The sequence below is a fragment of the Daucus carota genome, chromosome 1 (genome assembly GCF_001625215.2).
Source record: "Daucus carota subsp. sativus chromosome 1, DH1 v3.0, whole genome shotgun sequence".
Classification (NCBI taxonomy): Eukaryota; Viridiplantae; Streptophyta; class Magnoliopsida; order Apiales; family Apiaceae; genus Daucus; species Daucus carota.
This window is the reverse complement of record NC_030381.2, coordinates 47,726,624-47,749,554: the sequence shown is the minus strand read 5'-3', so window position 1 is coordinate 47,749,554 and position 22,931 is coordinate 47,726,624. Positions and strand designations below refer to the sequence as shown.

Sequence of the window (22,931 nt, the reverse complement as noted above, 5' to 3'; positions counted from 1 at the left end):
TTAAGAAATCAAATTATAAATATAAATAGATTATAGTTTATAAAAAAAAACTATCTTATAAAAAAACTATCTTACTAAAATCTTGATCAAAATTCAAAACACTATCTAAGCATATGCAGACTGCACAACAACATTACTAACTTATTTAAGGGTGATGACCCTCATCATCACATCTATCATTGATGTCCTGAATATCAGGATCAAATCCCACATATTTTTTATTAACACTGTATTGCGCAGTGTTTTTGGATATTCATTACAAATGCTACATTATGTAACATTTCGTGGATTAAGGTACTGTTTGGCGTTGCTGTTGCAGACAGCAACAGCAGCTTTTTCCTGAAAAGCAGGTGAAAAACTGTTTGGTAAATCTAAAAGCAGCTTTTCTGAACAGCAGCTTTTGGTTGAAAAGCTGCTTTTAGAAAAAGCAGGTCATACCATGCTTTTGGAAAAAGCTGGTTTTCAGCTTTTGCAGGAAGCTGTTACAGATTTCAATATCAAATCTCACCAAAAACATTAATTTTATTATATTATAACTCAAAATAAGCACATATCAAAAAAATTACCAAACAGTTATCTGATTTTTACAACAGCACTTTTTTTACCAGCACTTTTTCTGACAGCACAGCAATTTGTAACAGCACCCCCAAACAGACCCTAAAAGAACTGAATGGCGAATGCTATGTCGCGTAACGTATAAAAAACCCTGCACGATCTAGCATCTAATTCATAAATTGAAAATGCTAGATTATCCGCCAAACTAACTAGTATTTAAGATCATATATTTGCAATTCTACTCAGATTTGTTATTTTGGACATTATTTCTCAAATACCATTTTTCGGTAGTATTTAATTGAGTGCAGATTTTTTTTAAAACCTTTCCTCCGGAAAAACTAAAAAGCCCTAATTAAAACTCACGATCACACACAATTCCGCACATACACACAACTACACAAGTCACAACTATACATCCATTTCCGGCCATGGATGACGGCGAAGGTGGCCTGAGCTTCGATTTCGAAGGCGGCCTCGACTCCGGGCCCACACAACCCACCGCCTCCGTTCCAATCATCCACCAACCTCCCTCTCTCCCGGCCGCCTCCGCGGCGAACACACCCTATTCTGCTCCGCCGGCGGATGTTTCCGATCAGTCCGCACCGTCGAACTTCTCCGGACGGCGGAGCTACCGGCAGACAGTGTGTCGGCACTGGCTTCGCAGTTTGTGTATGAAAGGGGAAGCCTGTGGGTTTTTGCACCAGTATGATAAGGCTCGGATGCCGATTTGTCGGTTTTTTCGACTTTATGGAGAGTGTCGAGAGCAGGATTGTGTTTATAAGCATACCAATGAGGATATCAAGGAGTGTAATATGTATGTCTAGCTCAATTTGATTTATTTTTATAAATAATTTTGTTTTGTTAATTATATAATTGTATGACTGTATTTGATATAATGTGATAAATTATGAATTTGTGTGATTTAGGCTTTAATTTGTAGTTTCAGTTGATAGTTGTTAAGTTATGGATCCATTAGGACCATTACTGTGTTTTGTTAATTAGACAATGCTATGTGGTATCGCCCGAGAAACGGTATAGAATGAAATAATTTGCAATAGTGGTATCAAATTGAAAAATATTTTTTATATGTGAGTACTCCAGGGAAGGTTGATTTTGTAATAGGAATACAAAATATGATTATATAATGGTTACTGGCATGTTTTTTTCTGAAAGAGCATATATTTGAAATGGGACATTAGTAAAAGTTTGAGAAAAGTAAATTGAAACATGGTTTGGGTTTTACATCTTAATATTGTGTTTTAAGAGCATTCCGATTAGCTCCATGTTACAACTTTGATGATTAGATTTATGTGATAGCTAATATTTGTTGAATAGAGTTTTTTTTTTTCCTTTCTTTTTCCTAAGGTTAAATAGAGTGCGTCGCTGACTGTTAGTCAGAAATTTGGAATTATGTGAGGTCGATTAAGTTGGATGATATCTTATTGGGTTGATAGCTTGTTAGAGATTTATTAATCTAGAGGTTTATGTTTATGCAGGTATAAGTTGGGATTCTGTCCAAATGGTCCTGATTGTCGGTATAGGCATGCAAAGCTGCCAGGACCTCCACCTCCAATGGAAGAAGTACTTCAAAAAATTCAGCAACTGACATCACACAATTACAGTAACTCGAACAGATTTTATCAAAATCGTAACCCCAATTATACTCAAAATGCAGAAAGACCTCAGGTTCCAGCAAGTGCTAATGGTGTCAATCAAGTAATGAAACCCACACCAACAGAGTCACCCAATGTGCAGCAGCAGCAACAGGCCCAGCAACCAGTTATCCAGGCCCAAGTTCAGAATCTTTCTAATGGCCAGCAAAATCAAGCTAATGGATCTGCTATTCCTCTGCCTCAAGGAATATCTAGGTTCGTTCAGAGTTCATAGGTTTGAATAAGGCCTTGTACATTGCTTATTGTATTTAAATGAACATCATTCAAGAGATCTATTTAATATGGTATTTGTAATTTTATTTATCGGAGTCTACTTGAATAAGTTAGTATGTTTCAACACATTTCGTTATATATTGATGCTATTTATTAGGTATTCTAATTCCATGATTTTTTACATTGCTCTTCGTACTGGAGGAGGATATTGGTTTATTCTGGTGTTGTGGCCTGTTTACTTTTGACCTTGCTAATTTTTAACTGAACAGCATATATAATAATATCGGATTTTTATCTAATTATTATCTGATTAATTGAAAACTGAAGTTATAACAAAAATTTTCATCAAGTTGGGCACATTAATTGTGGTAATTGAGATGTGTACTGTTCAAATAGTACCATAATTTCTCCATATATCATGGTTTTATTTCTCATTCTATCTCTTACATTTTATTACGTGTTGAACTTCATTAGAAATATTGATTTTCTTTTGAAAGCAATAACCATTTTAGTCGTTATATGTTCAAATTTATAATTGAAACTAGGTCTTTATTTTAATAAAGAAGACTGTAAATTCTAGGATGTACCGTGGGGTTTACACTCATTCCCACGTCTTGTTGTGAGCTTCAATTACGTTCAAACTTCCTCACAGCCAAACTTTTATATAATGCCAGCTCCAATTACTTCTGCTTACGCTTTTACCACCCTTGACTGATGGGCTTGGCTCAGTGGCTACCAGTACTTAATCAACTCAGTAAATCACTTTATTAGTTGAGAGTAGCAGCTATGACAAGAAGATATATTTAAGACAGCACCTTTCTAATTGGCTGATCGTTGTCTAATTTTTGCAATTTTAAATTTTGAAAGCTTGTATGGCTGAAAGGGTTCTAATATTCTATGCGACGTCTGGGCTTGGAATGAAGGGCTAAAGGAAGTGTGTGTGTGTGTGTGTGTCTATATATATATTTATTTTAAAAAACTTTATTTACCGTCAAATAGACCAAATTTTGATCATTTCTATGTTCTTAGAATTCCGGTAGTTTCTGTAAAGTAGGGAAGTTACTAATCCTTTTCTTTGAGAATATGCGATCTACACTTATGAGTATCGAACCATAGAACTATATAATCGCTTTTTAGTATTAATGAATAAATGCTCTTTTTTTGTAGTTCCCAAAATTTGAACCTTAGTCCCTAGACCTTTCCTAGCACATAAGTCGAGTGCCTATGATGGTTGATTATCAACGACCAAAGGTTCACTTATAGGACGCAGTTAGGTCAGAAGGAACTAGTGATTGAGGTCTTGAATTACAGAGACTGTGACTGGAAATAGAACAGCTCCCCCCCCCCCCCCCCCCCCCCACACACACACACACACACACCCCAAAAAAAAAAAAAAAAAACAGAAAACCAAAAAAAAAAGAAGAAAAAATCAAAAAAACCAGGTTACTCCCACATGATGATTTCTTATGCAAATCACAATAGTAATCCCGGACAAGTTTAACATTTATCAAGTGTATTACTTATTAATCACTTATTGCTTATTTCATCTTGTATCTGCAGTTCGTTTGGATTATATTTGGTTTAAATACTCATCATCTATTTTAAAAATTAGGTATTTTGTTGTCAAAAGTTGCAATAGAGAGAATTTTGAGTTGTCTGTGCAACAAGGAGTTTGGGCAACACAAAGGAGCAATGAAGCTAAACTTAATGAAGCTTTTGATTCAGTGGAAAATGTTATTTTAATATTTTCAGTAAACAGGACTCGGCATTTTCAGGTGGGTTCAAGATTTACTCCTCAGCAAAGTTGTGCAAATTGCACAACAGATCGATATGAGTTTGATTTATATAAGTATTCACATTGGTACTTTTCTTTTCCTTGTAAGAACTTCCTGTCATAGTAGGCGTCTGTCATATATTGAAATTTCAGGATTGAATTTCATTTTTGTTTTCTAGGGCTGTGCAAAGATGACATCTAAAATTGGTGGGTCTGTTGTCGGCGGAAATTGGAAGTATGCTCATGGAACGGCCCATTATGGAAGGAATTTTTCAGTCAAATGGTTGAAGGTATGGGATTTTTGTACCGACTTATTTGATCTTGGTTGCTATATGACTATATGTTAATTGGAATTGTACATGTCTGCGTCACTTATTGGCAAGTAACTGGCACCCCGGTGGGTGTTGGAAACTTGGAATGAATATATAGTTTATATATTTTACAATTTATAGTTTGCTTTTCTTGAAACCTCATATACGTAAAACCGCCCTTCAAAAATAAACTTGGTTCAGTCCCTGCCTTTATCTGTGGGATATGTGATTGGATATTCAGGCAGTGGGTGAGCTGCTGAGGCATGCATTTTCTGTTTCATGTATACTCTGGTCTCTGTAGTGCATTTATTTTCCACTATCTATTCTGTATTTTGTGATGATGCTTGTAATGTATTATATACACAGCTTTGCGAACTATCCTTCCACAAAACACGCCATTTGAGGAATCCTTACAATGAGAACTTGCCAGTCAAGGTAAGCATTATTCTCATGATATTTCCCGTAAAATTAACTCTACATAATTGGTTTTCTTTTATAGTCTTGTGGGTTTTAGTCATATTAAATCCCAAAACTTCTGTAGAATTTATGAGAGGAAACTGGAAATGTATAGATCAATCTCTAAGGCCATGTTTGTTTGATAGGATTATAGTCCCGGGATAATTACATAAATTTAGGGGATTACAATCTGATGGGATTGTATTGCGATCACTTTTTTGATTCATTTTTCATGGGATTATTATACCTTCCTTCAAAAGGTATTATATTCCCATAGAAATGAACTAAAACAATGATGGGGATGTGAATTCATGGGATTGTAAATTTTTTAAGATTGAGATAAACAGGGTGATAATCCGAGGATTATAATCCCTCCAAACAAACATGGCCTAAAGGTATAGTGACTTTTGTGGAGCTCTAGATGTTTATTTTTATGCTGATCGAATTCCAGAGTCACCTGTGTGATGGATAAAGAGATATTCCTATGCTACCTTCCTAGAATCACTGCACCTAGAATCACTGCAAGAAAAACATCGTGTAGGTAGCCTCCCGTACATAACAATAAGCTGTCTTAAAAAAACATAGTATCAAGTACTGTTAGGACTCATTATACAGAGTAGTGGAGAGAGTAAGCAGGGAATTGTAAAGGCTAGTTGTTTCAGGAACTTATCCAAGGAGCAGATGGACAACTTGCTTTCGAAATAAATAGCCTACTCGGCTTACTTATCGACTTACAGTGCATACAAAAAATTACACTGAGGAATAGAGGATAGTGCCATCTGACTCTGTGTTTGTGTGGAAGTCCTTTTTCAGGGGAAAAAACTACAATTAGCCAAACACGGAAGTTAATATTTATTTATCAGTTTCTTAAATACATTATAAGCAAACTTATGTCATACCTCACATATTAGACAGGTGAAAACATAAGAAAGAAGGAATAGCTCTTCCAACTTGTTTTCTTAGAAAGCTTTATATGCGCTGTCGCCTGAACCTTTCTCGAGAAGACACTCCCTTAAGGTACAATGCTAAAGGCTAAAGGATATCTGTAGTAGGGGGAACTGGGGAACTACGAAGGAATTTGTAGGTTCATAAATGTCAGTTTAAGGGGTAAAGGGTTTGTGGCCTTGGGAATGTTCAGTAGTAATGGTAGCATAAACTATATATTTTTTGTCATAAATATTGGATTTGTCCTTGTTTAAGATGCAGGAAATGGGGAGGATGATTATATGAATTATGTAATAAATTCTCATGAGTAATTATTCATTCCTCAGCTATTTCCATTCCATCAAACTGGCCTCACCTTCACCTTTTCCGGTTTGAAGTACATCCCATTCCTCTCCCATATCACAAATATTACATTGTATCATTTTTTACTTTAACCTCTTCCATCCTTCCTACTTACCTCTACTTCTCTTCGTAATATTGATTTTTCATTCTTTTTCTACCTTTCCATCCCAACTGAACTGAGACAGTGTTACTGTCACTTGTAGTGGGTACTTCAAGGAGCAAATAACAAAGTTAGCAACTTAACATTATCTTGAAGAAGGTATAAACACTCAGTTAGTTTTACTTCTTTGAGGTTTAGGGGATGTGCTGCTTAATGTTTTGGTGAATAGGAATTCTTTTGTGTTGGATATGCGCTTGTCATTTATTCTTAAAATTATTAATTGCAGGCACAATACAAGTTAAATGCTGAATACACCTATTTAATTTATTTGGAGGCAAATTTCTTAACCTATTTAGGGGTGTTTGGTTCATGGTTAATAATCCCGGTTAACGGTAATCGGAACCTCAAATCCATTTGTTGGTGTTTGGGTTAGCCATTTTGTGGTATTGAATGGGAATTAATCATTCACTCCACACCCCTTGGGATAGGAATATTCATTCCCATACCCCTCATTCCCATCCCAATTCCCATTCCCATTCCCATTTCCATCTACCATCCAAACACCCACTCAGTTACTTTTACTTCTTTGAGGTTTAGGGGATGTGCTGCTTAATGTTTTGGTGAATAGGACTTCTTTTGTGTTGGATATGCGCTTGTCATTTATTCTTTAAATTATTAATTGCAAGCAATGCAAGTTAAATGCTGAATACACCTATTTAATTTCTTCGGGGACAAATTTCTTAACTTATAACTTAGTACAAATACAAAATAATCTTAGCTTGTGTGTATTATTTAGTTGTAGTCACCTAAATCCGAAGCTTCCGTGTTGGAACCTTAGTTAAAGGACCTGAAATTATATTTGTTGATTATAATTACATTTAAACTAAATCATTCAGGATTCTGAGCAGCTTATGTTCATTGACACCTTTTTTCAGGAAGTAGGAGAAACAACATAGTTATTAGAATAATTTGTGTGGATTCATTGTGCAATCTTTATTGGCTACTTGATTCATGATAATATAATAATCAACAGATAACTGCATATAAAGCTACTTTATTCTGATGGGTAGGCACCTATATTGCACGTATCTAATGCAAGGTGAAAGTTGGTCATGGTCAGCCTAATTTGAGCGTTGTGCTACTTAATCAGATTCATTATATTGTGGCATTAATTGATTGCAGATCAGCAGAGACTGCCAAGAGCTGGAGCCCTCGATTGGCGAGCAGTTGGCTTCCCTGCTTTATCTTGAGCCAGACAGTGAGCTGATGGTACTTTTACTTCATTAGTTATTTCTTGATGTCCTTTTCAATGTACTATGAACATAAGCACATGAGAAGAGTTAATAAGTATCATATTGGTATGGTAGAAAATAATGTTTTTAATTTCCATACTGGAGGCTTGAAACATAAGTGCATAATTGCTATTTGGAAGTGAACTGTGTACTGTACATGTACAAGGATTATGTGCATATATCTAATTCCATAACAAATGCAGTAAGTAAATGTTTGTTTACACTAATGGAGGATTACTAGATGAGATTATGTTTTTTCCCAGAACAAAATAGAGAGATTATATAGTTTTTATTCTAATGTGAGCTTAATTATTTTGCTCAAATGTCAACCCCATAATGATGGCAGCATATTGTGAAATTTTATATTGATTTTACTTTAGAGTTTGCCAGCTAATATTATTGAGACTATGTAAACTGATGTTAAAATAATTTTTTTGTATTTAGGAAATTTCACTAGCAGCAGAATCAAAAAGGGAGGAGGAGAAGGCCAAGGGAGTTAATCCCGAGGACGGGACTGAAAATCAAGATATTGTTCCATTTGAGGACAATGAAGAGGAGGAAGAAGAAGAAAGCGATGAAGAGGATCAGAGCTTTAGCCAGGGATTTCCAATGATGGGTCAAGGCAGAGGTAGGGGAAGGGGCATGATGTGGGCTCCTAACATGCCTCTAGCACGAGGTGGCAGACCAATGCCTGGAATGCGTGGTTTTCCGCCCATCATGACGGGGCCTGATGGATTTCCTTATGGACCTGATGGTTTTCCTGTGCCAGATATGTTTAATATGGGACCCCGTGGTTTTGGTCCATTTGGCCCTAGATTCCCTGGTGATTTTGCTGGCCCTGGGGGCATGATGTTCCAAGGCCGTCCTTCCCATCCCGGAAACTTTCTGAACGGTGGATTTGGAATGATGATGGGTCCGGGAAGGGCTCCTTTCATGGGAGGTGGACCTGGAGGAAGAGCTCTTCGTCCTGGACTTGGAGACCTGCATCCCATGTATCCTCAGTCTCAACCGCAATCCTCTCAGGCCTCAAACAGGGGTAAGAGGGATCAAAAGGCCACATCAAATTATAGGAGCGATAGATATAGTGCAGGCTCAGATCAAGGCAAGGGTGTGGATGTAGCAGGCTTGGGTGGGCAGGATATTTCAAAGCATCAGCGAAGAATGAATCCTGAACAAGAAGATCAAATAGGTGACGGGAATAGCTTCAAGAATAATGAAAGTGATAGTGAGGATGAGGCACCAAGGAGGTCAAGACATGGGGAAGGAAGAAAGAAGAGGCGAAGCTCTGAGCGAGACGCTACCGCAGGTTCTGAGGACCAGGAATAGACAGTGACATTAACATGTGATTGATATATCGGTGATTTGTAAGAACTGCAACTGTATGATATTGAGAAAATTATTGACTTGTGTGAGAATTAAAATGCAAAGTTACTGGATTTTGTTTCCCAACTAGCGGGAACTATATCTCACCCACTGTATAATATGCGATATAAAAATATAGGTGAAACTGAGGTTAGGATTAGTTAGATGCTTGTATTCTTATACTTAACTATTCATTTCTGGGTTGGTGTCCCTATATGTGAAGGTTTGAAAACTTGCACTATTTGATTATCAGATTTTACTCGGACTATAGGGTGCTAAACACCAAATCGTATATTACATTGTCACTGAGTTCTTTCATGGTAGTTGCTTTATTGTCATGCACTACTGAACAGTGAACACTGTACGGGGCATGATTTATATGCAATCATGTATTACCTGCATCTATTAAATTTCCCCTACAAATTTTGTAAAATTTAATATTCTATCTAGTTTTCATTAATTACTCCAGTTTTGACCAAATAATCATCGATTTAACTGAATTTTATCACATAGGAATAAAATTCCGTCTGATTATCGAATAATCAGTCAATCGACCGACTTTTAAAATATTTAATTATTATGATTATATATATATTAGAATAATTATATATATAATATATAACTATATGAAAAAGATTCTAATTCAGCTAGAATCTCATTTTTTAAATAGTGTATATTTTTCGTATTCATATTTTAATAAATATCATAATAATGACTTAAAATAAAAATTACTTTATAATACAAATAATATCAATTTAAAAAAGATGAACATATACCAAAAAATAATTTAAAACAGCCCGTGCAAAACACGGATTTAAAAGCTAGTTATGATAAATTTAAAAATAAATAAAATTACAAATAATAATTGTGTGATCAATTTTTTATTGAACTGATTTAATTTAATAATAATAGGAATAGATAACAGATAATTGTAAACATTTTTGATACTGTCAGACAACAATTATTTTTAATATTAAAATAATTATTCTTTTTTTTTTTTTGAAATTAACTGATTCATTTAATTCAAAACGAAATATCATAAGAAAGGCCCCCAACAAACATTACTCTTTTGATTTTGAAGCTAACACGGAAACAAATATAAATATAAAATTATGAGAAAACAAATATTAATAACTGTAAATTTCGTAAGAATACAAAAGAGATAAGTAGTTTTAAAACCCTAGTATATCTCTCTCTTGCCTCTCTCACCAACGGTACGAAAACAACCGGAAAAATGGAATCGCCGCCGTTGATCGCTGACACCGACAATTTCTGCTCCCAAATCTTTTCCAAATATGGCTCCTCCACTGCCGAGCACCACCAGCACCTAATCGCCGTCACCGGCGCGATGTCCCAAACTCTCAAAGACAACAACCAGCCCCTCTCTCTCATCGCGTACTTCGGCGCCGCCTGCTCGTCTCTCGACAGCATCTCGTCCGAGTCGGAGCCGTCGGGTCACGCGCTCGACTCGCTCCTCACGATTTTGTCGCTGATTCTGCCGGGATTGTCGGGCGCTGTTGTGAAGAAGAAGTTTGAGCTTGTGGCGGAGCTGGTGGTTAGGGTTTTGAGAGGAAAGGAGGTGAGTGAGGCAGGGGTTGCCGCCGGGTTGAAGTGTGTGGCGTGTTTGGTGATGGTTAGAGGGAGTGTAAGTTGGAATGATGTGTCACAGCTTTACGGAATTTTGCTTAGTTACGCCACAGATAGTCGGAGTAAGGTCGGTTTTTCTCGATAAATTAATTTATTTATATGTTTTTTGTGTATTTAGTGATAATGTAGGTTTTGCATTTTATGAATTGTGATATATATTAAGTTGTGTTAGGAATGTGCATATATGCTTAGTTTAGATTCTAGGAATGGTTATTAGGAGCGGTGGCTTATTAGTTATGTTATTTTAATGTTAGTTGCAGTAATGTAAATGTTAGTACCGCTTAGAAATTTGTAATCAGAATGATTGCAAGTGATCAAAGATTCAAAATTAATGGCATATATATGAAGAGTCTAGTGGCCATCAATAAAGATCATTAATTGGAAGTTGGAACCAGTAATTATTAAGCAATTGTGCGGGAACTAAAAAGTCCAATATAAACAAATATTTGCTGATGATGAATCTCTATTAATATTGGTCAAAGACTGCATAGTTGGCCAGTGGGTTCATATGAAGTTTACTTCTGAGTTTTCTTGTAAGAATTGTCATTAATGAATGTAAAAACTTGTGTTAGAAGGTTGCTAAGATGATGTTAATGTAAGAGATTATTTATATACTTTAATCAGTGATTGATTTGGCTATATCTCCTTATGATATGAAGTTGATAGGACTAACTAACCCAAAACTCCTGATCCCAGTTGAGTACACTTGTTCTTTAAGTTTTCTACCTGTCTTTGTGGTGGCTACTGCTGCTGTTGCTTCACAGAGAAGGGTGATGCTTGCTTCCTGTTTTCATAACCAATCTCCATATATTCTTGTTGACTTCAGCAACTTTAAGAGGAGATGTTCATAAAGAATGTGAATACACTTTCAATTTTCAGAGTATAATGGTCACCATTTATTTATTTATTTTATTTGCGATAGAAATCAATTTCATATTATAACTAGACTTAAATCCAGTGAAGGAATATTGTTGCCTATGAAAACTTTAATTTATTTCTCAAAATTAAAAGAAATTATATGTATTCAAAAAAGGCTATATACTTGACGATATTATTCATTTCTTAAAAATATAGAAAAAGAATCAATGTGTTTTTTAATTCCCTCTTTGAGTTATTACTGAAGTTTAACTGAGAAGAAGAGAGGGGTACGTGCCCTTGCACATCTGCAATTTAATCAGTTTTGATTGTTGATATTAAAGATTCAAGCTTTTCTTTTTCTTGGTAGTAGTATGAAGTCCGAAGGAAGTTAATCCGTACTGGTCCCCTGTTTATATGATCAACAGGTAAGAAGGCAATCACATGTATGCCTCCGTGATGTCCTGCAAAGTTTTCAGGGTACTGCCATTCTTGCTCCTGCTAGTGAAGCTATAGCAAACATTTTCGAAAGGTTTCTTTTGCTCGCCGGAGGATCCAATGCGAGTTCTTCCGAAGGACCTACAGGTGCCCAGGAGGTCTTATACATTTTGGAAGCTCTCAAAGATTGTCTTCCTCTATTGTCTTTGAAGTCCTCAACCAATATCCTGAAGTACTATAAATCCCTACTGGAACTACATCAGCCCCTTGTTACTAGGCGCATAACTGACAGCCTAAATGTGCTTTGTCGTCACCAGAAAGGAGAAGTTTCAGCTGAAGTGCTGCTTGATCTGTTGGTTTCCTTAGCTGTCTTGATCTCTACCAATGAGACATCTGCGGATAGCATGACAGTCACTGCTCGTTTACTAGACGCAGGGATGAAAAAAGTCTTTTTGATAAACAGGCAAATTTGTGTAGTTAAGCTCCCGGTGGTGTTTAGTGCTCTCGCAGGTTTGACTTCTGTTCTATCCTCCATCCCCCCCCTCTCTTGAATGTTACTTCGTATTTAAATGAACAATTGTAATGATGCATATGTAAATTGCATCAGAAGCTATGGTTTTGTATTCAATAATAAAATTCTTCCAAGAAATTATATACAGTTCACTAAAACAATTTGAATTGTTACATTTTTGCAGATGTTATGGCTTCTGAACATGAAGAACCGTTGTATGTTGCCATAGAGGCATTTAAGAGCTTAATATGTTCATGCATAGATGACACCTTGATAAAACAAGGTGTTAATCAGATCAATGAAAGTGCAAAGATAGGATCACGGAAGTCTGCTCCGACTATCATTGAGAAAGTGTGCGCGACTATTGAGAGTTTACTCGACTATCGATATGCTGCAGTCTGGGACACGTCTTTACAAGTTGTTTCAGCAATGTTTGACAAGTTAGGTGAGTTGAATATTGTACTATTTTGTAAGTCCTGGTAACTCTGTGTTTATATACATATGTTTACAATTAATATTAATAATAATGGGATAGTTGAGATACTGGTGCTCCTACTTCAAATTGATAAAACTAAAAATTAACTGGAAATGGATATAACATATGTTATTAGAATTACTGTGTTTTTGAGTTGGGTTTTAGGCTTTTAGCAATGAGTTATTATGTTGATTTGAGTCCGTGGCTACAAGTGACAATATTATTCTATCTGGATAATAAAACAGTTATTGACACATTATTTTATCTGGATGATAAAACAGTTGTTGACAAAGTTATAGAATAAACAAGCTCTATTTTACAGGTGACAGTTCTTCATACCTATTGAGGAGAACACTGACAAACCTGGCTGACATGCAGAAGTTGCCCGATGAAGACTTCCCGTTCAGGAAACAGGTAATGTCATTATATATTAACCTTGTGTTCTTTGTCTGCTTCTGTCTACATGTAAGATATCAGACATTCTGTCTTCTGTAAGATACCCTCTTTCTTTGCATTTACATGTACACACTTAAATGTATTTGAATAGGAAAGCAGCTACATATAGTTTGAATTTTTCACAAGTTTCAAAAATTACCCTCCTTGCGTCGATTTTTTTTCCCAAAGTTTGATAGATTGTAAGTTATACATTGTTATTGAAGAATCAGAACATGTAATAACTTTACAAAATGTGGATTAAGTTTGCAAGTAACTATACTTTAAAGCAAGCTAAATTGGCTCTTAAGTTGTTGATATATTAGAAGTTCAGGCCGGTACTCAATTTGAAATGTACTGCTGCTTTCTTATCGTACCTTATGGTTTTTCATGATACCGTAACACTTACTTTGTTAAAATTGTGCCAACTCCTGGATGTGAAAACTAAACTTTAATCTGCAATGATGTGGATAACTTTGGTTAATATCCTGAATATGATCTTATTTGGGGACTTGATCCCTTCATTGACACTAGTTTTTGATATCAGGTTAAGTAGTTTATAAGGCCTACCGATTTTTGTTAGCCACATGTGTTTGGTGCAACCTGTGTGTTTATTCCTCAAATTTAAATGTTACCATGTTGTGGGTAGGTTGTCATAAACTGCTTGTAATTCTCAATATGAACAATAGTCCAGGAGCTTTCTCTGCAATTTTTGTATATAAAACCAAGTCTCTTGCAGTTGCATGAATGTGTAGGATCTGCTCTGGTTGCAATGGGTCCTGAAACATTTTTAAGCCTTCTGCCTCTTAAGTTGGAGGCCCAGGACGTGTCTCAGGTCAATGCCTGGCTTTTTCCAATTTTGAAGCAATATACTGTTGGTTCAAGTTTAAACTTCTTTACGGAGTCGATCTTCGATATGATTAGCCTGATGAAGAAGAAGTCTGCTGTGGTATGAACCTGTTTGTCTTTGTTTTAATTATTATTTTTGATTAAAATCGTCAGCCTTTTCATGCTATTTTCTATAGCTTGAACAAGAAGGAAAGATTCGTGAAGCTAGGACTGTTGATGGACTGACTTACTCTTTGTGGTCACTGCTGCCATCATTCTGCAACTATCCTCTGGATACTGCTGAAAGTTTCAAGGATTTAGAGAAAGCATTATGCGGCTCCCTACGTGATGAACCGGATATTCGTGGTGTAATATGTTCTAGTTTGCTGATTCTTATTCAGCAAAATAAGAAGATACTGGAAGGGAATGACGATATATCTGGTACTGAAACGAACAATCCAAGGGAGCGAGCACTTGCCAGCTATACTCCAGAGGTTGCAGCTAAGAATTTAAATGCATTGCGATTATCTGCTCGTGAGATTTTGTCCGTCTTGTCAGGGATCTTTTTAAAGACTTCCAAAGATGATGGTGGACTTCTTCAGGTACATATCATTCCCAAAAAGTGTTTTCTCGTCCATACAAGGCAGCAAATGCGCATAAAAGCTATCATGCACTCTTTATCTATAGTTATCAATTACTTGCAAATTCTAAATGTGCTGTACTTAATTACATGTGTATAGTTTCTAGTATTTTGAGCACATGTTACTGCTTTACTTTCAAAAACATTGGTGTGCTGCAAGCCTGCCAATTTTTTTTAACTTTTTAAGGTTTCCTGACTCTGAGAGGTTTATGCATCATTGCACAGGTTTTTGAGGTTCAGGGAATTTTAAGTCCTAACAGTTGAAGATTGAGGGGCCTAAGCTTGATCTAGTTTGTGCATGAAGTTGATATTGTTTTACACATGTATATAAACAGAGAATAAGTTTTATGCCCAAATATAGTCGGAGAGTTTAGTATGACAGTAAAGTAAAAGATTTTTCTTAGCGGATGCTAGGTTCATAAAATTCTGGTGTCTGGTCAACATTATGGGATTCAGACAAGTTCAGTAGCACTGGGTAGACTTTGGAATTTCAATTTGGTGTTATGATGATGCCTGAAGCCAACTTCAGGTTTAGATCCAAAACGAGAGGCCTTCTAGATGGGCTGATACTGTAAGATAATTAGACAAGCATTACTTAAGCTCATGTGAAACACGTTCTTGGATATTAATACACCTAGGTAGTACAATACTTAAATATTATATATGTAAGAAGTTTTATTGAATCAGGAATTTAAATAGGATTTAAATTATGTAAAGTTCTGTTTAAGAATTATAAATTTTATATTATTGAAATTTGATATTGAATATGATTTAAAATATCTAAGATATAGAATTTATATTGAATTATGGTTGAAAGTGAATCTTAGAAAGAAATTAACACTTATAATACGGCAGAACTAATAAATTTTCTTAATTTTATGTAGAAGTTGTTCCTGGATTCATTTCTTCACCCACAACTGTCTATGGCAGGGACAAGTTAAAATAACTGTAATTTATATATATATATATACATATATATATATATGTATGTATGTATGTATGTATGTATGTATATATATATATCATTTAATTGTTTTATTTTATCTCTTACAGAGAATTATGTGTTTATCTACTAGGTTATGCGGGTTGTAGCTATATGGTTGTTATTAAATACAATTTTAGGTACTTTATAATATGCCCAATTGTTACTTAGATGCTGATTAGCTTACACGTTCTTGTCTATCTATATTTATTGGGGCGACCCTCATAATTGATGTAATTCTTTTCATGCTGATTAGCTTACACTATGATGATTAAAAATTGAGAGTTTTTGTTTTTGGGTTGAGATCCATTTTCACTTTCTGTCTTCTGTGATTGGTAGGGTCCGTAGGGACTTGGGAAACCCTTGGGGTAGTGGATGACCAGAATTTGTTGTTAAACACTAAGGCTTTTTTTACTGTTTGATAATCCTTCTTCATGGTTCTTGTCCTGCATCAGCCTGATATATTATTTTTATTTGGAATTATAGTATCAAATCCTTCAAAACTTGGTCTTGTTTTCCTTCAGTGCTGCTAAAGCATTTAAGCTCTGTATTTTTGTTCATGGATACCTTGGAGAGTAAATTTTTATATGCTTGCCTAGTATAGGTCTCGAGTAAAAGTTATGAGACATTTTCCCATTGAATTTATACATTGAGAGGAATCATATTCTCTCTGGTACAAGTCTGTACTGTGTTACTTTAACATTTTATAAGAGTATATGTATGGATAATTCTACATGACTCGTTCTAGTTTTCTCTTTCTGTGTCCTCTGAATTACCTCAGTACTAATGTGTTTATATTCTGTTTTATATTGTCTATCAAAATGCTTAATAAATGTTTTTGTATTACGACATCTACACTTCTTGTAGGCTACCATTGGTGAATTCGCTTCAATATCAGATAAAGTCGTGGTCTCTAGATTTTATACGGCTACAATGAGGAAGCTATTGAAGGTGACTGAAGAGGCTGGCAAAGCACAAAATTCTAAAAGTTCGAACTCTATGGAGGTTGATAGCTCATCGTCCGAAGTTTCTCTGTCAGTGGCAAGGTGCTTGTAACTTTTTTTTACATTTATTTTCTGTCCTGCGTTTGTGTTATACACTACATATATGTAGGGCGGTAATCTTTAGGGAAAGGGTGGGGATGGGTTTGAGAGCATCTGATCCTACTTTGCATTTCCTGTACAGGGCACAATTATTTGACTTGGCAGTTTCCCTTTTGCCTGGCTTGGACCCCAAAGAGACAGATCTTCTGTTTGTTGCATTAGAGCCTGCGTTGAAGGTTCATAAGTTGTTTCTATTTTTTTTAATATACTTTGTTATATATATATATATATATATATATATATATATATATGTGTATATCTGATTGATATGTTTAATTAACTAGAGGATGGTACTTATGGATTGTAGGATAGTGATGGGATGATTCAGAAGAAAGCATACAAAGTTCTTTCTGTTATTCTCAAGGTAGATTTTCATTCCTTGTCAACAAGCTGCACTTTTTAATATGCTGCCTTCTCTGATTATAATATCTTGTTCAATGTTTGAATTTAACAAGTGCCTCTTAAGTTTATGTATTCGTTCTCAATATCTAATTGATTTGTTGTCATTAACCATGGTCGAGCATTCGAGGATAAGTAGTCGACTGAACTTGTAGACTGGAGAAGAAAGCATATATCGGGTGACTAGTTGACCAATTGTTCGACTGGGCAACTAGTCGGATTGACTAGTCGCTTCGGGTTGTTGACTGGTGATTTCAAAGACCAAGACTGGTCGAAACCTGTTTCAAAACTATTTTAACAAATAAAAACAAGTAATTGAGCCCTAATTCCTAAACCAATGGGTGAAATTTTATATTATATCTTTAGCCTATATTTCTTCTTCTTCTTCTAAATGCATTTAAATCATGTGTGTGTCTGTGTGTATATATGCACATGTGTATAAGAGTATCTATAATATGATATAGTTTTATCAACTTTTATATTATAATATTTAATTAAATAATATATTTTTTTGTCGGCCAGTCATGGACTAGTCGACTAACCGGATGTCCATCAATTTGACTTGCCGTCATGACAACCATGTTTTAAACCAATGAATTGCTTAAGTTTTGAATTGTATCAATATCTGACAATAGGTCATGTTGAAAATGAAGTTGATAAGCAGAATCCTTTAATAGTCAGCTATTAAAAAGATATCTGAATAAGCCTTTTAGTAGACAAGAATATGCTTAAAATCACATTAGCTGTACAATAATTTAATATTTGACTACAACAAAGTAACTAGGAAAATGCAGTAAAAGGTGAATAATATTTTGCATCTTAATTTTATGTTCACCCTAACTTTTCTGTCCTATATGTTCTAGCTGATTTTCTGAAACTGATAGTTTTATGATTTGTTATGGTAGTCTTCTGATGGATTTATTTCAAGAAAGCTTGAGGAGTTGCTTAATATGATGATAGAAGTGCTGCCTTGCCATTTTGCAGCAAAACGTCATAGACTTGACTGTTTGTACTACTTAATTGAGCATGTGTCCAAGGTAACGAGAGATATCTACTCATCCAAAATCTTTTTTATACAAATCAATATGGTTCCATACTTCCACTAATGTGTGTGCAAATAATATATCATTTGGTGTATTATATGGAATTACCTGCAGGATAATTTGGAAGATAGAAGGCATGCTGTAATTGCTTCCTTTTTGACGGAAATCATGCTTGCTTTGAAAGAGGTATTTTGCGTTAGTTACTGGAACTCCTGCATGAAGCTATCCTTTTTTATCTATTTGTGATGAACCATGCTACCAATATGTATATCAATCTTGGTGTATGTTTTTTGTTGCTTTGTTTTGTCATCTGCTTGCTTTTATGTGAACCTGTATATCTGTTTCTTGATCGAAAAGGTTCTTGCAGTAAAAACTAAAAATTAACATTATCAGACTATAAGTTGACATGACAACATAGTCTGTTGGTATTATTCCAGTATTAAACTATGCAAGTTGTATCATGGATACATATTGCTATATCGTATATATTAGCAGGTTAGTAATATGCCAGTTGAGGTTGACATGGTGACATTATATTGCAGGAAGTGTAGCCAATATGTTTAATAAATTATTGCAGTAGTCTTACCAGTAGGTAGTATATTTTACATTTGTTCCCTAAATAGTGGCTCGCCTCCTTGTACTTGCAGTAGTTATTATGATTTATACCACTGAAGTATCTACCAATATCTCTCTCCTCTCAGTCCTCTTTATATTGATCCCTCTATTGTTCAAGTGTTTTATCAAATAATTTTCTATTACATTACTTTATATATTGCTACATTTTGTTTAGTTGTGTATTCATAACTTTTAGATATGTTCTTAGATATTTTGTTAAAGATTGCTAAAAGATAAAGTAAACTCTATTAAGAAAAACTTTAGAGTTGGTATCACCATTTGTATGCATATATGATGAAGTATGCCTGTTGATATTTTTACTCTTTGCAGGCTAATAAGAAAACAAGGAACAGGGCATATGATATTATTGTGCAAATTGGGCATGCCTGTGGGGATGAAAATAGGGGCGGCAAGAAGGAAAATTTGCGGCAATATTTTTACTTGGTAGTCGGATTACTTGATTCTGTATGCAAAAATATTTACCTTTGTGCATGTGCTTTATTTACCACCTGTGTTGTAGGTGGCTGGAGGACTGGCTAGTGAGACCCCACATTCTATCAGTGCTGCAGTAAAAGGCTTAGCTCGCTTGGCCTATGAGTTCACTGATTTAGTTTCTAGTGCTTATAATGTTCTTCCGTCGGCGCTGCTCCTCCTCCAGAGGAAAAATAGAGAAATAATTAAAGTATGTTTGCAAGAGCTCGGATCTATTGTCTGTTTGTATGTCGAATTTATAGTATAAACAGATTCACTAAAATACATGCTGCTTTTCAATTCCAATGCAGGCTAATCTAGGTTTATTGAAAGTTCTGGTAGCTAAATCACATGCTGAGGGTTTGCATGCAAATCTAAAGACTGTAGTTGAAGGTTTACTGAACTGGCAAGATAGTACGAAGAACCATTTCAAAGCTAAGGTTGCTATATGTATGCTTCAATTTGTATGATTAATACTCGTTCTGTTTCCACTATTTATCATTGTTATCTATGATTGTGGATTGGTCACACTTTTGTGCCTTTCTTTTTGACACTAATATTTGTCAACACGCTAATAATGGTCGTGATCTTATTTACACATGCAGGTTAAACTACTACTTGAGATGCTTGTAAAGAAATGTGGTCTTGATGCCGTTAGAGCAGTAATGCCTGAAGAGCACATGAAACTTCTTACCAATATAAGAAAGGTATATTCGAGTGCGCTATTCTTGGTCTGAATGAAATGAGTTAGATACATAATTCACCCATTCCCTTAAATGCAGATGAAGGAGAGGAAGGAGAGGAAACTTGCTGCTAATCTAGAAGAGACCAGATCTCAATTTTCAAAAGCAACTACTTCACGGTAATGTGACGTCTATGTATTTCTTGCATCCAGTCCATGATTAACTTACAACAGCCAGAGCTTTGGAGCTTTATTAATTCTTTTAGCTGTATGTATATGTTTACTTGTTTTTGGACACATTGTACTGTTAAATCATAGTATTGTGTGTTAACTAACTGGTTCCAATCGAACTTATAATTTATTTCAAATAAATATCTTGCAATTTGCAATTATAGAGGGATATAAATCTGTGGTATTGCAACATGTATCTAATTCATTGTGAAGTCTTTATGGTTAGAAACTATCTTCTCAAGGATTTCATATAAGCTCGAGTAAAAAATGTAGAGTTATTTAGTTATGCTTCTAGGATAATGCAAAGACTGCCATTGTTAAAAACAGTTGGATAAGAACCAACAACTTTTCTGCTAATCATACATGAAGATATTCTGGAAGGTTTTACATGATAACAATAAAAACTGTAAATGACCAGTTGACCAGTTCCATAGATAATCTTAAATAATACAGTTTTATTTTTTATATATATTTGTCATTGAGTATGATGTGACAGTCAAATGACTTTGGGCATGACCGCATGTGTACAAGTCGGAGTTTGTTTGTTAGCACACTCACACAGGTGATTTTCAGAAGTTAAATGCTTTGTTTATTACTTTACAGAGCAAGCAAATGGAATCATACAAAAATATTTTCTGATTTTGGCGACGAAGATGACGACAGTGATAATGAATACATGGGTGCCGATTCAGTGTCTGGTCGACAGACAAAAAATGTGTCAGTGTTAAACTCTAAAGCATCCACATTAAGGTATGTGTGAAGTTTAACTTGCGCATCACACAACACCGGCGATACTTATACAGTGTATTGTAATATACCTTGCACAATGAATATGACCACACGGACTTTCTAATGTGTGCCCAAGGGCTCACATTAAGCACCAACCCTTATGAAAATGGCTTATTTTGATTGGTGGAATTGGTGTGAATGCAGGGGGCCATTAACATTTATTATCCATCCATCAATCAAAAGCTAGTATTCTCATGAGAGTTAGTGACTATTGTGTGCCCTTTGGCACACCATAGGAAATTCGATGACCAAATGCTTGTCGACGTGCGACATTATTGTGTACCAGTTTTTCAATTCAATGCTAACCTGTTCAATATAGTAAGTGCTTTGTCAACTTTCGACAGGGAAGTGAGTATGGTGATACTGGGCATATAATTAACTTCCCCGAGCTGACCTAAATCTGAATACTCTTCATTGTCCAGGTCCAAGAGAAAGCGGAAAGCAGCTAAACTTTTGCCGGAAGATTCATATGATCAAATAGATGATGAGCCTCTTGACCTGCTTGATCGGCTGAAGACAAGGTCAGCTCTTCGATCAAGTGAACAGAAGAAGGCAGAGTCTGATGATGAGCTAGAGATGGATGCAGAAGGTCGACTGATAATCCACGAGGAGGGACAGAAACCAAAAAGAGAGATGCCATCTGAACCTGACTTAGAGTCAGGAAGTCAAGCAGGTAGCCATGTGTCTGTGAACTCCAAAAAAGCTCAGAAGCGTAGGAAAACCTCAGAGTCTGGGTGGGCCAACACAGGTTCGGAGTATGCCAGCAAAAAGGCTGCCGGTGATGTGAAGAGAAAGAATAAGCTTGAACCTTATGCTTATTGGCCACTTGATAGAAAGATGGTGAGTCGTAGGCCTGAGCAGCGGGCAGCTGCACGAAAAGGTATGTCAAGTGTGGTAAAGCTGACCAAGAAATTCGAAGGTAAGAGCGTCTCAAATGCACTGTCAGTTAAGATCAAGAGAGGTAAGAAGAAAGCAAACAAGAAAAACAGATAATGGATGGAAAAGAACTAGGTATGAGGAGGAGTACAACTAAAGCTGGCTAGCAGTATACTGGTGGTATAGGTTCCGCTCGTTGCAAGTCAGTGTTGTATTTTTAGAGTTTTGTTTGTGATATATAATTTGTAAAATTACTATATTAGTCCCGCTTCTTATTAGAAGTTAAAATGACAATATGACAATGGACTATTGATAAATTATTTTTATATATAATTTCATTGTTAAATCTCATAGCTCCTTGACCTCCAATAATTTATCTAGGCATACAGCAAAATTTATGTGGAAAAGAAAGGGAAGGCAGGAAGATGAATAACGCACCTAAATATTAATCCCACCGTTTCTTAATAGAAGTGATTGAGGTTTCTTTTCCGCTGGCTGACACTTGTTAATACCTGCTTTAAAATTTTAATGATTGGTCCTCACTATTGTTTGTTAGTTATATGTTCTTTCAAAAAAATTATACTCCCTCCGTCCCTATTTACTTATCATTTTGATTTTTTACACGTAACTTAAGGTGATTAAAAAACATAATTTTGCTCATTATTTTTGAATTTTTTTTTATGAATAAAAATCTAAACTATAAACTTTAATTCAGAAAAAAATAATTTAAAAATAGTAAGTAGAAGTATGTTTTTAAATCATCTTAAATTATGTGCAAAAAGTTAAAGTGACAAGTAAAAAGGACGGAGATAGTAATATTTGTTCGTTTTCGAGGACGCATACGGATTTGCCCCCATTGGTTGTTGGTCCAAATTTATAATGAAATTAGTT

At 35.3% G+C, this 22,931-nt stretch overlaps 2 protein-coding genes across 3 annotated transcripts; both read left to right on the top strand.

Annotated features, from left to right (window-relative positions):
• The first annotated feature begins 844 nt into the window (after positions 1 to 844).
• LOC108204833 (30-kDa cleavage and polyadenylation specificity factor 30) lies at positions 845 to 9,284 on the top strand. Its single transcript, XM_017374468.2, has 7 exons — positions 845 to 1,369; positions 2,052 to 2,423; positions 4,054 to 4,216; positions 4,395 to 4,505; positions 4,893 to 4,961; positions 7,552 to 7,638; positions 8,106 to 9,284. The coding sequence occupies exons 1-7, from the start codon at positions 984 to 986 to the stop codon at positions 8,985 to 8,987; spliced, it is 2,070 nt and encodes a 689-aa protein (XP_017229957.1). The 5' UTR covers positions 845 to 983; the 3' UTR covers positions 8,988 to 9,284.
• An 888-nt stretch (positions 9,285 to 10,172) lies between these two features.
• LOC108204177 (uncharacterized) lies at positions 10,173 to 22,391 on the top strand. 2 transcript variants are annotated; one of them, XM_064085789.1, is made up of 18 exons: positions 10,173 to 10,737; positions 11,954 to 12,473; positions 12,659 to 12,919; positions 13,272 to 13,363; positions 14,121 to 14,330; positions 14,407 to 14,811; positions 16,699 to 16,877; positions 17,017 to 17,110; positions 17,242 to 17,298; positions 18,239 to 18,370; positions 18,491 to 18,562; positions 19,322 to 19,435; positions 19,512 to 19,673; positions 19,774 to 19,902; positions 20,068 to 20,169; positions 20,245 to 20,324; positions 20,979 to 21,125; positions 21,587 to 22,391. In XM_064085789.1, the coding sequence occupies exons 1-18, from the start codon at positions 10,258 to 10,260 to the stop codon at positions 22,155 to 22,157; spliced, it is 3,807 nt and encodes a 1,268-aa protein (XP_063941859.1). In that variant the 5' UTR covers positions 10,173 to 10,257; the 3' UTR covers positions 22,158 to 22,391. The 2 variants fall into 2 exon arrangements, with proteins under 2 accessions (XP_063941859.1, XP_063941860.1); XM_064085790.1 differs by lacking the exon at positions 21,587 to 22,391 and adding an exon at positions 21,309 to 21,482.
• The last annotated feature ends 540 nt before the right edge of the window (positions 22,392 to 22,931 follow it).

What these genes read in the sequence shown, in the direction of transcription:
- LOC108204833 (XM_017374468.2), top strand. Translation starts at nt 984, where the DNA reads ATGGATGACGGCGAAGGTGGCCTGAGCTTCGATTTCGAAGGCGGCCTC. An exon ending in GATATCAAGGAGTGTAATAT is followed by an intron (nt 1,370 to 2,051) that starts GTATGTCTAGCT and finishes ATGTTTATGCAG; the next exon opens with GTATAAGTTGGGATTCTGTC. An exon ending in ATGAGAACTTGCCAGTCAAG is followed by an intron (nt 4,962 to 7,551) that starts GTAAGCATTATT and finishes AATTGATTGCAG; the next exon opens with ATCAGCAGAGACTGCCAAGA.
- LOC108204177 (XM_064085789.1), top strand. Translation starts at nt 10,258, where the DNA reads ATGGAATCGCCGCCGTTGATCGCTGACACCGACAATTTCTGCTCCCAA. An exon ending in ACTTCCCGTTCAGGAAACAG is followed by an intron (nt 13,364 to 14,120) that starts GTAATGTCATTA and finishes AGTCTCTTGCAG; the next exon opens with TTGCATGAATGTGTAGGATC. An exon ending in TTCTTTCTGTTATTCTCAAG is followed by an intron (nt 17,299 to 18,238) that starts GTAGATTTTCAT and finishes TTGTTATGGTAG; the next exon opens with TCTTCTGATGGATTTATTTC.